A 19,399-nucleotide genomic window follows, 5' to 3' on the forward strand; every position below is an offset into this window, starting at 1 on the left:
ATGGAGAGACTTAATACAACTATGAAATTCTCATTTATTGTTGAGTTTGAAGAACGTTTTGTTGAATTAGACAAGTAACCAAAACAAAAAAGTATATATGAAAGTAAAAAGTCAAACCTCTAAGAAGATATCAGTTAACCAGTGATATCTTACTTTTCAGGTAGTCAGAATAGGAAAATTTGTTCGAATCGTCATTAATATGAAAAAAAAATTAATGAGGGTTAAATGTCTCTTCCAATAGGGAGAATATCACTGAAAATAATAATTTGTATTCACCAACCAGTCATTTTATTACCATGTAGATGAAAAAAGTATTTTCAGTAGTAAAGACCCAACTTTATATAATAAGAAATGAGAAAATCTCAATTTATCAGTTATGAGAGCCTTTAGTCCAACAAATATGCAATACAAAGAGCTTTTCAGACTTTAGTATTTAAGATTCATTTATAGAGTAAATTAAGAACTGCAATTTTCCATATTTTCAATAAATTAGGAAGTAAACTTTGCTAAAAATGATCAAGTATTGGTTAAAGGTTTTTTGACTGCGACAGTTTTATCTCCAAAAATGGAAACTCAACAGAAAGGCATTTTCTTCACTTCTTAATCAGATATACGAAGTACTTCTTCTGTCACTCATTTAATAAAAACATTATTCAACCCTTAAAGAGTCACATTTGCAAGGAAAATATAGTGTGGAAATGCAAAATTCTCATTCGCAATCAGTTAGACAAAAATTCTGGAATACTGACCACTTAGTAAAAATATGTGTTTTAACGCTAAAAGTGATATATCATATGACAAAACTCAATTGAAGTACAAAATAATTACTGCGTAATCAGTGATTAAGAACTAGCAGTTTTTTAATCATATAGTAGAAAAACTTCTTCAAAGGGTTAACAGTCAAATTTCATATGCAGACAATATATTGAAATGCGCTTTGCTCCCATAATTAGTTAAAAAGCTTTTGTTTCAATGATTGTGTTGTACAGAAATACCTTTCGACAATTAAAAGTCCGGGTTAGTATGTAGCAAATCGGCACAAGTGTAGTGGTCCCATTTTTTAATCAATTGAAGAACTTTTAAGTAATATTAATTATGTTGTAGTAAAGGGTTTTAAAACGGTTAAATGTCGAAATTTTATACAGGAATTCAGTAATTAAGTACAAGTACAAAATTCCCCTTTTTCTTGTCAAAATAAGTCTTCGTTGGAAGGGACATAAAACAGAAAAACGTTTTTCTGAACGGCGAAACTAATCACTTTCCAATGTGAGAAATTAGCAAATGTCATCTAATAAACAAAAGTTATAAACACGATAAAGAGTTACCTATGAAGTAGAAGTTCAATTGAAGTGTAAATTTTTTTTATTTCGGAATCATTTAGAAAAACTTTGGTTTGAATGTTCATAGAGTAGAAAACCGTTTTTGTCTAAGACAAAGCAAAAAAAGAAAAAACTGCTAAATTATCTCTTTTTCCGTAATCAGCTTTTTGCTTTAACGAAAATATCACCAAACGGATCTCTAAACTTAACTTAGTTACCTTTAGCAACTTAGTTGAATAGACAAACTTTAAGTTTAATTGGAGATATAGCACCAAAAGGTTTCTGAACAGTAAGAAGTCATTTTTTTATGTTTTAAATAAACAAAACTGCCAAGTTAGAACTTTTTGTATTGAGACAAACAGTTCAACTTTTTTTTATTTTTTAACTAAGGAAAAATGTTTTCACCAAAAAAGAAATCCGTTTTCAAATGCAAAAAGTCAGTATTGGTAAAAATTGTCAATGTGCAATTAGTTTTGAAAAAATTTGTGTTAAAGGCCTCAACAAAATAAGTGTGTAATCGGTAGAAAGTTGCTTTTTGTTGAAAAACGATAACAGTGAATAATTCAGTTTTGGTAATCAGTTTTTTGTTCTAATGGTCGTATAGATGAAAAAGTCGTTTATTTAGTGAAAACCTTGTTTTATAAGCACAAATTCAGAATAAGTGTAAAACTTACAATTCCCAATCAGTTACGATTAACCTTTGTTCTAATAGTCATATAGTAGAAAAAAATATTTAATTGTTTGAAAGTCAATTTTTGTTGAAGTTCAGAAAAGTGCTAAACTTTCTTCTCTCGCTGAGTTAAAAAACAACTCTTTGTTTTAATTGTTGCAGGGTAGAAATAAGTTCTTAATTGCTAAAAAACCTATATTTAAATTAAGAAGTTCAGAGTAAGTGTAAAAAATCTCATTTTAATCCATTATATGTAAATTTTTTTTTGATGGTCATCAGGCGGAAAAATTTTCCTATCAGTGAAAGTTCCAATTGTTTTGCAGAATTTCAGTAGAATTAATACATTTTCACTTCTACATCAGTTATGTTTTACCTTAGCCCTGATGGTTCTATAGTAGAAAAAGGTTCTTAATTGATTATTTAATTCGCAAAAGTTAAGTAGAAGTGCAGAGTCCTCGCTCTTCAATCAATTGTCATTAACTTCTGTTTCAATGGTCTTATAGTAGAAAATAGTTTTTCAATTGGTAAAAAGCCAATGTCTATATGCAGAAATGCAGTAGAACAGTTTTTTTGTTTTGATATTCATATAGTAGAGAAGGGTTTTTAATTAGTGAAAAGTCAATTTCCATATGTAGGAATTCTTTAAAAGTGGAAAGTTCGCACTAATTTAATAGTTATAAAAGCTTTTATTTCATTGACCATATAGTAAAAAATGGTTTTTAATTGGCAAAAAGTCTATTTTCATATGCAGGAATTCTGTAAAAGTGCAAAACTCTCACTACTTAGGTAGTTATTAAAAATTTGTTTTATTCACCATATAGTAAAAAAAAAGGTTTTTAATTGGTAAAAAGTCAATTTTCATATGTAGGATTTCTGTAAAAGTGCAAAATTCTCACTACTTAAGTAGTTAAAACAAAATTTTATTTTATTCACTATATAGTAAAAAAAGGTTTTTCAATGGTAGAAAGTCAAGTTTCATATGTAGGATTTCAGTAAAAGTGTAAAAATCTCACTACTTAAGTAGTTAAGAAAACTTTTTTTGCACCATATATTATAAAAAGGTTGTTAAATAGTAGAAATTCAATTTTCATATGTAGGAGTTCAGTAAAAGTGTAAAATCTTACTACTCAAGTAGTTATAAAAGTCTTTTGTTTTATTGACCATATAGTAAAAAAAGGTTTTTATTTGGTAAAAAGTCAATTTTTATATGTAGGAATTCAGTATAAGTGCAAAATTCTCACCACTTAAGTAGTTATAAAAAACTTTTATTTTTTTAACCATATATTAAAAAAAAGGTTTTTAATTGGTAAAAAGTCTATTTTCTTGTGAAGAACTGCAGTAGCAGTGTAAAAATTTTCATTTTTCAATTAGTTGTGGATAAGTTTTGGTATGATGGCCTAATGGCGAAAAAGGTTTTCAATTCGTGATATGTCAAGTTTTATTTGCAGAAATCAATAGAAGTGTGAAATTCTCCCTTATCAATCAGTTATGATTAATTTTTGTCTTGATAGTCTTATAGTAAAAAAGGTTAGTATTTGGTAGAAAGTCATTACTCATATATAAAAGTTCTGTAGAAGAGTAAAAATTTTCTTTTCACAGACAGTTGTGAGTTTTTTTAATATAATACTTATATAGCAAATTATCAACTGTTTTTGACCACTCGTATTTGTTCACCATTCAATTCTCCCGCCACTCGTCTCAGTTGACCTTCTGGATCGCTTATTCTCTCCTTGCGTGGTTCTACCAGCACCTCAAACATTTTCTTGCTCTAACACGACATTGTTTAATGGCGCCCATATGAGTAATTTGCAGCCACTGGATATGAGTTTTGCTACAGCGCAGGAAAAAAAATTAAGAAAATGCATACTATAAATGTCCATCTGGATGACTTTGACGCCATTGTTGGAAAGATTGTAATGATTGCTAATAGTCCCTTTATAAATTCTGCCGCCCGAAAAAAGAAACAGTGGAAGATTTCCGATCAAAGCAAACAAATTAAAGTAAGGATTTTAAATTTCTTTAGTGACTATTCTGACAAAGTTTAAATGTTAGTTTATTTGCAATAATTAAACTGAAAAATTCCCCGCTCGGTGTTGACGCAAAGCAAAGCAAAGCAAAGTGTTAGTCCCTTACTCTCTGGGATAACCCGCATATTCAAGTTCTCATATTCAAGTTTTGGTTAATACCCGCCTGAAGAGACATTTAGGAATTATGTTTCTAAGCGAAAATAGCGTATCTGTTACGTTATTCAAAGGCAAAACAGACACAGCCTTTAGACAGGCAGCAAGAATTATTAGACTGTCTTTGCCAGTGTTGATTTCATGCATAAAAGTCGAAAAAACTCAAAAAAAAATTTAAGTGTCCCCCCTGTAGTTTGCCCGGGAAGACACTTATGTCCCCCCCTGTAGTGTTCACGGGAAGACACTTATGTCCCCCCCTGTAGTTTGCCCGGGAAGACACTTATGTCCCCTCCTGTAGTGTTCCTGTAGAGTTTTTCAGCCAGAATTTTGAACTGACTTCGAAGAATGACGTAACCTTGCTTGAAGCGTGCACTTTTAGGCTTTTGAATAACTGCAGAATGTAGGAAAACTTTCTCTAGCTTGTGGTACTAAGCTTTCTACCATTAGGTTTCTTTAAAAAAGGCTAGGACTCCCTTCTTTTTAATTTCTCTCGAACGAAGTTTGAAGCAAATATTGTAAACGTGTTGGTCTTTATGCAAAATTTTCTTGACTTATTTTGCGCTTTTGTTCTAGAACATTCTTCGACTTCTCAAATGACTTTTTCGCGCTTCACCTCTTCGTTGTTGATTCGTCTAAATTGCTCTCTCTCTCTCATTGTTGCTGATATAAAAGCGATTTTGAGCTGTTCAGGAGCAAAGCCGTTGTAGCTTATTGGTTAAGATGTCAGACTGGTATCCTAGGGGGCGTGAGTTCGAACCTCTATGAGGCCAGAGTTTTTGCAGCCATAAAAGAATTTTTAAGCTACACCCCTGAAATAAATTACCCCGCTTGTCGTTCGAGAGAAATTCACCCGACGTTATTCGGTTTTTATTATTAGCTTGAAAATTGTCTTTTTTTTTCAATTTCGGGAATCAAAACTTGGCTCTACAGTTTAGCACTAGAAAGACCAAACAATAGGTTTGTATGTAGTAAAAGGAGGGAAACAAAGTGATATATTTTTTTTTACTGAACTCTGCATTTAAATGATCTACCTGACAGCATTTTGCCACCATTTTAATATCCTGTACGTGATGCCTCAAATAACTGAATTAGTTCGATAAATTTTGTAATATAACCTTTCAACTATTACTTCAAAGACTCTGACTCATTTTGTCCTTGTTTACTGTAAAGCGCAAATGAGTTGCTGCTGTGATAAACAATGACTTTAGAAAAACAATAGAACATATGATGCTTTGTGCCAATTTTCCTGTTTTATTACCAAAGGTTTTAGGGATTATTTAACATTACTCTATGGCAACATTTATTTATTTATAATAAATATCAATATTAAGTAGGCCCAATACGAAAAAGCTAATTCGAAGGTTTTCGAAATAATCAGATCTGCCTAATGCTAAAATTTTGTGATTATTTTTTTAGCAATCAACTACCGGCCGCTAAATTTATTAAGCCTTCCATGGAAAATCCGGATACTGATTTTGTTCTGAAATTCTACTTTGTACAAAGTTCGATGTGGGAAGCGTTTTCGATCAATTGAAGTTACTACGCCAGGCAATAATGCGCAGGCAGAAATGGTACCTGAAGAGTTTCAATTTGATTTCCATATTTACCACTTTGTATAGCTTGATGGTATTACTCAGGAGAAACAGGCTCGTAATAACATTAAGTGGAAACTCTTTCTCGAATATTCACTCAAATGACTCGATCGGTAATTCAACAGAAACAAATGAGGACAGAAATGTTGATTTTTTATTAGAAAGTTGGTTTGGCCAAAATAAACAACCATTCGAAGATGAAGCAAATCTGATTTCGGTGGAACAAAGGCAGAACATACGACTAGACACGATTGACAAGTTTTGTAATTCTGCGCTCTATAAAGAGCTGAACTATAAATTCGAGAGAGATCCAAATTTGGTCAAGCAGGTGACTTTATTCAGAAAGTTTGGAGCTTTTGAATGTCGAATGGCAAAAACAGGTAGGTGTCAGATCAATTAACATCAATTGTTGATTTACATGAGTTGACAGTTCCAACGGTCAAATAAAAAAAAACGACTGTGTATCCCTTTAAATAGAAAATGGGATCATTTGTTTTGCTAAACTAAATTTTTTGATTTATAATTAAAATCAGCAATGAATGCTGGGATGATTTGTAGCTAACATGTTTTTGTTTCAAGTATCTTTGAACTTTTGATTATAATCTTATTTGCTGGTTTGTTTCAAGAAAATAAACCTACAAAAATTTTAAACATGTTTTGATGGTTAATAGAGAAGTGATTCAAATGTAGATTTTTTTGCTGCTCTCAGTTTCGCCATAAATATTAAAAAATACTACATCAGTGGGGATTAGATTTTAAGCAAAAACTAACTAAGATTAGGCGAAAGCAATCTTTGTATGAAACAATTTTCCTTAACAGTTTGCGGAAATTAGGTGAAGGCTAATTGAAAGACTCAGCAGCGGTACTTCAACAACCACTTGGCACTACACTGTAGTCGAATTTCCTAATATTTGTCTTTACAAGTTTTTAAACAAAAATCCACTCAAGGTTGCTCCTTTTTCATAATTTTTGAGCATCTTGCATATATTTAGTGGTCGTTTGGAAAAATTCTCTAATATTCCTCAAACGTTTCAGCGCCCAATGGGTCTAAAATTTTAAGGTTAAATTAATGAAAACGGTAGCAGCACGTTCTCAGTTCTTTACCCCGTTACTTCACCGGAAATGCTTTGTTGTAGTAGAACCAATGGGTTTATTAAAGAGGTAAAAATCAAAACTATTACCTTTTACATGTAATCTCTCGTATATACAAGAATTGCTAGAGGGACACGACAAGGATTGGTTTTGAGTGCTTTAATAAGCTTTCAGCTAATTTGCACAACTTCAAATAAATTTCATCTAGGGCAGGCAAAATTTCCGTTCACCTAATCGAGTTTCCACTTAATATCCTACGCAATCCTTTGAGAATTTCAGAAACTCATTTCACAGTGCTAATTGCAATGAAATAGGAAAGCATATACGAGCTCAATTTTTTGAGCCAATGTTGCAGACCTTTATCTTTTCATGTGAAAATTATAGTTGAAAAAAAAACTTTTCAGAAACAGCACTGATTAATGAAAAATTACCCAGTTCTCGAAGAAAGATTGAGACTCAAATATTACAGTTTTCCTGCCATTTTGCGCAGTGAGATCGTTTCTTGTTCCGATTGTTTTTATTCGATTGGATCACATAATTGCCTTCCTCTTTTGCTTTAAGTGTTTTTTGCCGAAAATTCTATGCTTGAAAAGTAACCTCTAAAAGACTCTGCTAATAGTGTTTTTCAAGAAAACCATATTAGAATTTGTTTCATTTAATTTTATTTTATTCTCAAAAGTTTTAGTTAATTGTTGGAGCGGCAAAATTTCATCCATTTTTGTAGCAAAGATTGTGTTTTTCAAAAGACTTGCATGTGTTGTGATGTTGTGCATACCATTTCAACTGTTGAAAACAAATCCGTATATGGAAGTTGTATGATACAGCATATTTCAATAATAATACAAAAAATTAGTTCCTCAGAAATCTCGAAAAGCTAAAAAAAAAGCTATATAGAAAAACTACAGCGAAAAAACTTTATTCTAAAGAGGATTCTCATAAATACTTGCTTTATTTGGCTCTAATGAGCGCTTTAAAGGTTTAAGATTGGATCTAAAATTTGCACCAAATCTGATAGTACTTGCTTTCAGAAAAAATCAGATCAGCCATTTTTCAGTTTTGCTTATTTCCTGTAATTCTTTTTGCTTTAATATCACTTATTCTGTTAAAGCTTTACTAACACTATAATTTTAGAGCTAAAGAAAAGTTCAAAGACGCCAGATTGCGCTTTGAAAAGAATTTTAGATTAACAAAAGTCATGTTCTACAGGAATAAATTCACATCCTTTGAAAGCGATAAACGGCAAATATACAATATGTTAAATGAGCTCACTGGTAAAAATAAATGAGAACAAAAAATACCAATACTCGAGTCATGCAGGAATAAATATGAAAATCCTTCTTTGCCGGATAATGCTGCGGTCTTCAATAAATTCTTTGCAAATATTGGTTCTGAGATTAGTGAAAATCTCAATGCAGAATTTGTATGTCTGGTCCCCAAAAGGCAACAATTTATTATCCTCTTTCAAGCAAAAGATCGTGAAACTGCTAAAATAATCAATAATCTGAAAAATAAGTTTTCAAGCTCTGATAACGATGTAAGAACTGTCCTAGTCAAAAACTCGGCACCTGTGACTGTTAGGTATCTGACTTTTCTAGTAAATTTGTCAATGAACAAATGTGAGTTTTTGAAAGAACTGAAAAAGAAAAAGTTGTACCCATGCATAAAATTGGGTCTAATCTTGACGAAAATAACTACCGACCAATATGATTACTAAATGTGTGGATCAAAGTATTTGAAAAAGTTGTTTACAAGCGCGTTTATTCCTACCTAGAAAAATTTTGTTACTATACTGTAAACAATTTGAGGTTGGCACTAAGCAAAGCGTGGTTGTTGCCTTAGTTGAGTTCACTGAGAAGGTGAAATTCAACAGCACAAACGAAGTAAAAACTTTTTTTCTTGATCTTAATAAGGGTTTTGACAGTATTGATCATAATCTACTGATCCATAATTTGGAAAATTATAAACTATGGAATAAGAGGCAACTCTCTTAATTGGTTCAAATCGTATTTAAAAAGCCGAATACAGCAAGTAAACTTAAATAATATGTCATCTGATTGGGAAGAAATTGTTAGCGGTGTTCCACAAGGCTCAATATTAAGTCATCTTCTGTTTATTATATATGTAAACGAGATGCCTCTAGTTTGCAGACATTTAGAAGCTATACTTTTGCAGATGATCCAAAACTTTCTGCAATTGAACTACAGTGCGCTCATATCAAGGAAGATATTAAAAAAGTTAACGAGTGGCTAAATTCCAATAAATTAGTAGTGAAAGTATCAAAAACAATTCAGATGAATGTATGAACTAATAATAAGACAAGCGATTCAGCGCAAATTTTCTCTCTAAACTCTGCTTTCATTGAAAATAAACCGGTATGTAAATATCTAGGTGTTACCATTGACTCTATAATATCCTTCCTGAGTCATATACAATCGTAAGAGAAAATTTGTGTCGAAACAGTCCGGTGTTGTGTCAAAACTGAGACATTTTGTTCATGGGGCTCAACTAATTGATTACTACAAAAAAGCATCAATCCCATTATTGAATACGGTGTCCTTGTTTATGCATGTTGTAGTTATACACCACTGCTACCGGTCTTTACTCTGCAAAAAAAAGATCTTGAAGTTCATCTACTTCAGAAAGAAAAGCGATACATGTGAAGTTATTTTCACCAATCACTCAATTCTTTCAGTTTACGAATTGCACATCTATGAGTTACTAAAATTTGTTTTAAGAGCTTTTAACGGACTCCACATTGAATCTGTTTGTAATGACATGTTTTCTTCTCACTATTCAGAAGTGAGAAGGAGATTGTCAGAATCAAATCTGATAGCTCAACCAGGGTAAAAAAACAAATTTGAGGGTTTTTGAGCAAAATTACTGGCCTGTAAATTGTACAAAAAGTTACAAGCAAAAGATTTAATTCCGTCTGATATTGATTTAAGCTCAGTCCAAAAAGTAACAGACTTCTGTCATCACCTCAATAATTTGTACCTCGTCTGTAACAATGAACTATATAAATTCGTATTTAGTTTGTAGCATGATTTCTCAGTAGCTCTTTTCAGAGATCAACATGCATCGCACCAGTTAATTACTAAAGTAATGATCGTTTTACAGTTGGGACCCGAAGTAGTTGATCACTGCATGGGGCCCAAAGCAGCTCATAGAGATGTCTTCCCGGCACAGTGTTTTTTTGCTTCTGGTCCAAAATTCACCTGAAGCGCCAATTGTTTTGTTTTTACTGGCGCATAAAACTAGTTCCCTTACTGTAACGTGGTTTCAAGAGCTTTTATTTGGGCGTTGTGCTCTGCCCGTTTTACATATTGGTCCAAGATTTTTTTATAATAGATTGAGTAAGGTAAATTACACCAATAATTCAGTTTATCCTTTCCTCATTTACCTTTTGAATACTAAGCATGTAAAGGTTTAAGAATGCTGACGTTGTAGGAATGCTGCATTTGCTGGACATTGTAGGAATGCTGATGATGTCGCTATGCTTGGCGTCATGTTGCGCATTTTAATTTATGGTTCAAGTGGTTTTTTAAAAAGTTTAAGGAATGCAATTTAATCCAATTATTAAGCTTATCTTTTCCTCATTTACCATTTTGTTACTAAGAATGTAAGGTGTTAAAAAAGCTGCTGAGCTTGATTCAATGATTCTAGCATTATATCAGGTTTCTGCTAAGTTAGTAATATTTGTTGTTGTTAATTAATAATTTTCTATCTGTACTATATACGCTGTGTAAAATTTGCTTCATCAATTCTAGACTTGTCAATTTCACAGTGACTTGTTGTTTGTCCCTTCCATCGGTAAATTTTGTTGATTTTGCCAGTGTATTGTTAATATGTATGAGATGGAAAAATAATTTTTTTTTTCTTATTCTCACTGATGGTCTGCTCAGCTCTCTGATTGCCCTGTCGCTGAGTCTCAGCGGTGATAGATATAACAGACTATTCTAATATTAAAGAAGGTTTATCTTAGTTTCGTCTTTTAGCCATTTATTTTATTTGCTGAGAGGCCATTTTTTTTCAGAACAGGTCTATTTTTAGTTGTTAATTTTTTCGGTCTCGTCTTAGCTTTTTATTTTTTTTGTCTTTTTATAATCTCCTGGAAATCATTAGTTTTGCAAAACTGTTAAAATCTTTCTTTTTTTTATGCCTTTTTGTTATCTTTATTTTGACTACAAGTCGTTGAAGCTATCGTAGCTACTTTTTGACAACCTGCCAGCTATCTTATGCTTATTAATGTTGCCTCATTACAATTGTTATGTGAAGATTTGCTCAGAAAAAGGGTCTAGCAGTTCCCAGTTCCTTTTAAAAAAGCTGAAATAAACATAATTGAAGTACACAACAAAGCACAACAAGATTCTCTTTTCGTCAAGAGGTCACAACAGAAAATCAAACAGGTTTCAACTGAAATCTTGTCGTCTATTGCTAGTACTTAGGGTTGGGAAAAGGAAGGACACGTTCAATTAGGTAAACAATTTAGTTGGCAATATTTTTTCTATCCACAAATCATATAAATTGTCTGGTACACTGAAATAAACAGACATGAAATAGATTTGTTGAAAATTTTGACTCATTAGTACCAATTGCGCCAGATGGAATTTTTAGCAGTTTTTGCAAGTTCTTACATGTGTTTACAATTGTTTCACGCTAAAATTTTATTTGATAAGAACAGTTTCCTATGCAGTAATGTCTAAGTTCATTGATCAAATTGAAAAGTTGGTCGCAAAACAATTTCAAAATTTATTTCTGGAGAAATTGAAGCTGAAACAGTCTTCGCAAAATTTAGTTTCCTTGTTCTTTCATGATTAATCGTTATATTTATCTATTTTATCTTTATTTTTTCTTTCGTTTAGTGAAGAGAGAAAAACTTAATTAGCAACACAATTTGAGATAGGTTGCAGTTTGTTTGAAAGATTCTGTCGGTTTTGTTTGAAAAAGGCCACTACAATCATCCTGGATACACCCAAACTGTCAAATTAGTGTTTAGCTACTCTGCAACAAGCCAATGAAATAGACTTCTATTGTTTATAATTAACTGAGTTTAGTATCGCGGCCGAAGGTAAAATTATTTTATTTAATTGCATACATTGGGGATCATGTGAAAGGTTGGAAAGGTTGTTCAGCATTACGCCTCAAACTGTACAAATTTTAGTTGATAGGTCGACTAATCCATTCACACATGAGTAGTTTAAATACAATAGGCTAGTATTCTTCTGTTTTCTTTCCACCTTTTATGGTATTTGAACGTTTTCCGCCACTAAAAACTTAGAAAAAAGGAATCAAGTAATTGATCTTAACATATTTCAGGTACATCAACACGCGGTCAAATATTTTTCCCAATATTCCATGCCAACAAATCAAGCATCTTTCCCAATTATCATCCCAGTAATGACAGTGCCGTTCCAAAACTATCAATTCATCGCTTTTTGAACCGGAAAAGCATTCCAAACTTTGGCTTCATGTTCACCCGTGATCCTTTCGACAGGGCTGTTTCTGCTTATTTCAACCGGGTTTTACCAAACCCTAAACATTTGAAATATTACAAATCCTTGAACAATTTCCTTTCCATTTTATCTACAGGGAAAGATTTAAACGTACATTTCAGACCACAATTATCTGTATGTGATCCGTGTTTGCTTAAAATCAAATTTCTGGGCAGAAAAGAGACGATGAACGAAGATTTAGATTACATAATCAACAACGCAACCGAAATGCATCACGTTGTCAATTTTCATCACAACAATCAGAAATCAGGTCACAGAAAACTGAAGAAAACGGTTTATGACTCGGAGTTGTTTTCCAATGTGAGTATTCAAGTTGTGAAAAGATTCCTGTGGGCTTATAGACATGACTATATTGCGTTTGGATATAACCCTTTCTCTGCTCTGCAGAAATTTGAACAGATCAAAAGCAACTATCGAATGTGGCGAAAAAACTGATCTCCTTTTGTATGACTGATCTCTCTGAGCTGAAAAATATGTTAACTTTGTAAAAATTAGAGACTTTAACAACAACAAAAAATTGATGAATTTTTTGAGTTTCAGGTTTTGTTGGGTGCTGTAACTACTTTTCTGTTTACCCAAATCAATACCTTAAAAAACCTTAAGGAGCCACCGCTCAATAATAGACAAAATTATTCGCTGCTAAATACAAACAAGGAGGCTCAGTAATATGCGATCACACATATTATTCCGATCCCGCGCATCCAAGTTTAGGACTTAATTGTCTAATATGAAGAGAGGTTATAGATATACCGACATAGCTGTTTGTGTAAAAAAATTGTTGCAAACCCAAACTTCTAAATGAAATATATAATCCCATGCCGCATCAGAGATCTCATGATACCTACCAATAATAAGACTAGTTTCTTTTTATGATAATTCAGTTAAGATGTTATTGAAAAGTTATATGGTCTATTGGGTCTCATTTGAAAATCAATGGGACTGGAAAAGAAACTCAAAAATTTTCCGCTTGCAAAAATTTTAGGAAAACGCATAGTGACCAAGATATAAAACATCTGCTTTAACATAAGACAAAAAAGAGTTTAAAGTTTAAATAACAATAAAGCGGATGGGACTTTTCCTTGATGACACTGAATTTCAAATTGACAAGAAGAGGAACAAATAAAGAAAAAAACATAAAATTATAAACATTGTGAAAGCAACTTAACTCAAAATAACCGAAACCATGACCAAATTTAATAGGGTTTTTAACCCATCTCTTAAAAAGAAGCTTTTGAGATCTCTCATTCTCTCAATACTCAAAAAAATATTACGACTACGTAAAAAAATTTACAACTACAGGTCAAAACAGGAAATTAAAAATGGCTAGAGAAAAGTAGAAGCCATTAAAAATTATGGTGTTCAGTGAAAAAAAAATGGATATGTAGAATTCATTCACTTTTCAACTACAATGGGACCTCTCAGCATTGTGATAATGTACTGAGAATGACTTGTGATAATGTACTGACAACGACCTGTGATAATGACTTCAAAAATCATACGTTGCGAACTGACACACAATAATTACTAAATTTGCGAAGTATCAACACAAAGTATCAGAATAAATACAAACAATAGTTTTAGCAGAAAGCAATAAGCACGTTAATTTATACCTAGAGTGGAAGCCGATGAGATCTTTCATTAATCACTATTGGTCTTATAACCATAAAATCACAACAAATACTAGCAAAGGAAAAATGACACTCGTTAGAAAAGTGACAGAAAGAGGTGTCGAAGCCATCAGAACCATAATCTTTTGCTGTTAACGTTCATTTTGTTGAGCAATTAGTCTTTTGAAAACCAATGGGAACTGTCAAAATTGTTATAAGGTGACAAGATTTCTAAAAAGAACCATAAAGATAAAAGAAAAGCCCAAAATCACAAAATTTTATGACGGCTCATGGCATCAAAGTGATAAAACCAATAAATAGAAAACAAATCCACCAATCATATATTTTTAAAATTCAATATTAAGCATATTAGAATAATGGTAAAAAAGTGCAAGTTCACAGGAATGAGTCCAAAGGCTAAGATATCTGACTAGAACCATTCAAAAAATTCAGGCAAAAGAAAAAATTTCCCGAAAAAATTTTGAAACACGGTTTTTGGGGAAAAAAAATTATTCCTTGCTTGAATGTAAAAAAAAAACAGAATTAAGGTGTAAAATCAATTACAGAATTTAAGAGCAATGACGCTTAACGTAAAAACAATTACACCCAATTATCAAATATTCATAAAACTTTAAACCTTGATAACTGCTCGAAGAAAGGACAATTCAAAAACAATTCTCAATATCAAGTTGATGAGCTTTATAGTGATACTACTCAGGATTCTCTACGATGAATATTTCGATCTGCCAACACTGACAGAACAAAAAAAGAAAGATTTTTTTTAGTATATAGTTCTTCCCCAAATAAGTGGGGTTGGAACAACAAGGAGGCTGGGTAATATGCGTTCGCACATTATGTTCTTATCCCGTTCATCCACATTTTTGTCTTAATTGTCTACAAATGAGGAAGAGAGATAAATTGTTATTAAAAGATAATTGGAGTATTGATAACAAAATTGCTGCCAACTGAAAACATGTTGTTTAGTAATTAAATTCTCATTATAGGGCCAATGAGACCTGCCACTATTAAGAGACAAGACAAACAAACAGAGAAAACGAAACAAATTAACAACAAGAAGCATTTTTTACATCCAAAACTCAAAGTGATTCTTTTTGAAAAAAATCAATTTAGTATTAAAGTCAAAAAAGAGTCAAATTAAATCTAAACACTAATCTAGACTTCATCAAAAAGTATCATGAGTCTCACTTTCAAATAGACAAAAACGAACAAAGAAGACAAAGCTAAAGAGTACATTTTTTTGAAAACAAATAAATTCAAATAATGAAATCCATTAGATATCAACTGAAATATTTAAATAGGACCATGCTAAATCCCACCAGCATATGAAATCATTGAGACCAGTCATTATCCAGAGGTTGATTTACGTCTACAAAAACAATCAACAAATACAGACGGAAGACAAAAATTCAATTAATATTTGTGAGAAAACGGCGAGGAACCCGTTAAAGTCATCACCTATTCCGTAAAAAATAAAATGATCATTTGCTCAGTTTCTGAACGCCAAAAATATAATATGTAAATTCTGAATTATTAGACTAGCTAACAACTAGACAGCAAAAGGAACAAAAAGGGCAAAATTAAAAAAAAATGGAAAACCGTTAATTTCCAAGTCATGAAAATTAGCTGTCAAATGAAATCTCTAAATATAATAATGTATTGCTCCGAAGAAAGTCATTGAGAACACTTTTTATTCAGAATATGTCATAGGCCTACAAAAGAACGATAAATACAGAACTTAAATGAAAATTGAAAAATAATTCGCGAGTGTCGAAGCCGTTAAATCAAAAAGCGATGCACTAAAACATTTCTTGTGGTCAACTCTGATATTCTTCTATATCAACCATCTGATGAAACCTGTAATCAGTTAGACTAGCTAATAAGCAGACACAAAAGAGTAGCAAGGTTAAACTTTAAAAAATACGTCTTTTTTAAAACATTTGATTTCAAAAGCATGGAAAACTTTAGTGGTTGTCTGAAATCAATTAAAAGGTTTCTCTGCTTTTGTATAGGAAGCTGCTTAGACCTCTAGTTATCCAGAAATTTTCAGAGGAATACAAAAGTACGACAAAAAAAATAACGCAAAAAAATCAATTTAGTTCTGCCAGTAAACGATGTCGAAGCCGTTAGAACCGTAATCGATTCACTGAAATACACAATATGTTCAAAAGTACCTTCCTTTTATAATGCCAAATTTGCGGTATCGTACCTCACAAAAGTGTAACAGGACAAAGAACGCAACTCAAAAAGTTCAAAATTTTTAATGAAAACTCGTAGTATTAAAGCCGAAAATTGAAAACTCCAAATCTTAAAACGCGAAAACACCAAAAAACAGTAACTTTTAATCTATTAGAAAGTCAATGCGACCTGTCATTGCTCACTTTAAGCTGCAGGTTGATAAAAAAGACAAAAAATGCAATTATCAAAAATCCATTTTTTATTTTAAAAGCAATTATTTTTAAAAATCAAAAAGACCATAAGCTTTCGACTAAATTAGCTAGATAGGTTCCCTTGAAATTCCTTGGGAAGCCTGTTGGAACAGTCCATTACATGCCTCAGTTTGAATTGTTTTGTTCTGTATCTAGCATTAAAAAGAGCAAAATTACAAAAAAAAACTTTGAAAAAGCGACTGACTACAATTCGAAGGATTTTTGGGCTTCGTAAAAAAAATATTCGACCCAAACTAGCACTGCTATTGTGCTGAACTAAAACCAGCTTTACCTAATTTTCTTGAAGTATCTAATTTGGTAAAAAGGTCACGTTTTTGAAAAGTAAATGATCTCGGGTTAAATTATCAAAACACAGACAAAATTTCAGTTCATGAACACTCTCAAAAGGAGCGCAAGTAAAAATAGCCCTATATGAAGTTTACTAAGGGAACTTTGAAAAATTTAGCAAAAAAACATTAGCCAAGAAATTTGATGAAACATTTCAACGACACTTTTCTATCTTTAGAGACCAACAACACTATCGTTTACAATTTGTTGACATACTTTTAGCAAAATTGGCAAAAAAAACTGCGTAGAATCACGGAAAATGTGAACAAATATTACCAAAATCAGTCAAATGTTAACTGAAATTGAAACCTCGGTAACTCCGTCTAAAAACATATTTCAAAAATTCTTTTTTTTTCTATATTCTACGCCGGACGAGCTGTCAAATTATACCACTCATAACACACTTAAACGAATATGTCGATCAGCCAAATTTAACTGAACAAAAACCCACTTGAGTGTATGGTCCCCTCCAATAAAGTTGGTCGGAACAATGACATTCAATCGGAGGGTGGCTTTACACATTGTCACACATAAACTGAGGACCCCATTGCGTGTGTGCATTTTTATTCATAATATATCATAGGTCTACATAAGAAGGACAAATACAGCCCTGAATTGAAAATTGAAAAAAAATTTGCGAGTGTGGCAGCCGTTAAATCAAAAAGCAATGAACTTAAACATTACTTGTGGTCAACTCTGATATTCTTCTATATCAACTATCTGATGAAGTTTGTAATCCTTTATACTAGCTAATAAGCAGACAAAAAAGAATAGCAAAGATCAAAGTTTAAAAAAATACGCCTTTTTTTTAAAACCTTTGATTTTAAAAGCATGGAAAACTTTAGGGGTTGTCTGAAATCAGTTAAAAGGTTTTTCTACTTTTGCATAGGAAGATGCTTAGATCTGTAGTTAACCAGAAATTTTCAGAGGAATACAAAAGTACGACGAACAAAATAACACAAAAAAAGTCAATTTAATTCTGCCAGTAGATGATGTCGAAGCCGTTAAAACCGTAATCCATTCACTGAATTATACAATATGTTCAAAAGTGCCCTCCTTTTAGGTGCCAAATTTGCGGTATCTTACCTCACAAAAGTGTAACAGGACAAACAACGCAACTCAAAATCTCAAAATTTTTAATGAAAACTCGTAATGTTCAAGCCGAAAATTGAAAACTCCAAAACTTAAAACGCGAAAACACCAATAAACAAAAAATTTTAATTTATTAGAGATTCAATGCGACCTGTCATTGCTCACTTTAAGCTGCAGGTTGATAAAAAAGAGAAAAATATTGCATTTATCAATAATCCATTGTTTATTTTGAAAGCAATTAATTTAAAAAATCAAAATGACCATAAGCTTTCGACTATATAAACTAGATGAATTTCCTTGAAACTCCCTTGGGAAGCCAATTGGAACAGTCACTTACAGAACTCAATTTGAATTGTTCTGTTCTGTATCTAGCATTAAAAAAAGCAAAATTGCAAAAAAAAATCTTTGAAAAAGCGAGTGATTACAATCCGAATTATTTTTGGGCTGTGTTGAAAAATATTCGACCAAGTCTAGCACTGCTATTGTGTTGAACTAAAACCAGCTTTTCCTAATTTTCTTGAAGTATTTAATTTGACAAAAAAGTCATTTTTTTGAAAAGTAAATGATGCATTTTTTAAAGTTGTCGAGTTAAATTATCAAAACACAGACAGAATTTCATTTCAAGAACACTCTCAAAAGTAGCGAAAGTAAAAATAGCCCTAAATGGAGTTTACTAATGTTGCTTCAGCAGTTTTAAGGATTGTTAATCCGGCAACTTCAAACAAAGTGGTCCAAAAAAGCTTAATTTGTGCCTTTTTGGATGAAAAAAGACTGAACTTTGAAAAATTTTGCAAAAAATTTTAGCCAAAATATTTGATGAAACATTTCGACGACACCTTTTTATCTTTAGAGACAAACAACACTATCGTTTACAATTTGTTGATATACTTTTAGCAAAACTGGCAAAAAAAACTGCGTAGAATCACGGAAAATGTGAACAAATATTACCAAAATCAGTCAAATGTTAACTGAAATTGAAACTTTGGTAACTCCGTCTAAAAACATATGTCAAAAATTCTTTTTTAATTCTATATTCTACGCCGGACGAGCTGTCAAATTATACCACTCATAACACACTTAAACGAATGTATCGATCAGCCAAATTTAACTGAACAAAAACCAACTTGAGTGTATGGTCCCCCCAATAAAGTTGGTCGGAACAATGACATTCCAAATTGCCACACATAAACTGAGGACCCCATTGCGTGGGTGCATTTTTATTCAGAATATATCATAGGTCTACATAAGAAGGACAAAAACAGCCCTGAATTGAAAATTGAAAAAAAATTTGCGAGTGTCGAAGCCGTTAAATCAAAAAGCAATGAACTTAAACATTACTTGTGGTCAACTCTGATATTCTTCTATATCAACTATCTGATGAAACTTCTAATCCTATATACTAGCTAAAAAGCAGACAAAAAAGAATAGCAAAGATCGAAGTTTAACAAAATACGTCTTTTTTTAAAACCTTTGATTTCAAAAGCATGGAAAACTTTAGGGGTTGTCTGAAATCAGTTAAAAGGTTTTCCTACTTTTGCA

At 32.0% G+C, this 19,399-nt stretch overlaps 1 protein-coding gene across 1 annotated transcript; it reads left to right on the top strand.

The window, feature by feature from the left end:
- The first annotated feature begins 5,749 nt into the window (after positions 1 to 5,749).
- LOC142339869 (carbohydrate sulfotransferase 11-like) lies at positions 5,750 to 12,824 on the top strand. Its single transcript, XM_075390188.1, has 2 exons — positions 5,750 to 6,141; positions 12,170 to 12,824. Exons 1-2 carry the CDS (start codon positions 5,793 to 5,795, stop codon positions 12,799 to 12,801), a joined length of 981 nt encoding a protein of 326 aa, XP_075246303.1. The 5' UTR covers positions 5,750 to 5,792; the 3' UTR covers positions 12,802 to 12,824.
- The last annotated feature ends 6,575 nt before the right edge of the window (positions 12,825 to 19,399 follow it).

This window comes from Convolutriloba macropyga, chromosome 5 (assembly GCF_964194025.1).
Source record: "Convolutriloba macropyga chromosome 5, txConMacr16.3, whole genome shotgun sequence".
In the NCBI taxonomy this organism is placed as follows: Eukaryota; Metazoa; Xenacoelomorpha; order Acoela; family Convolutidae; genus Convolutriloba; species Convolutriloba macropyga.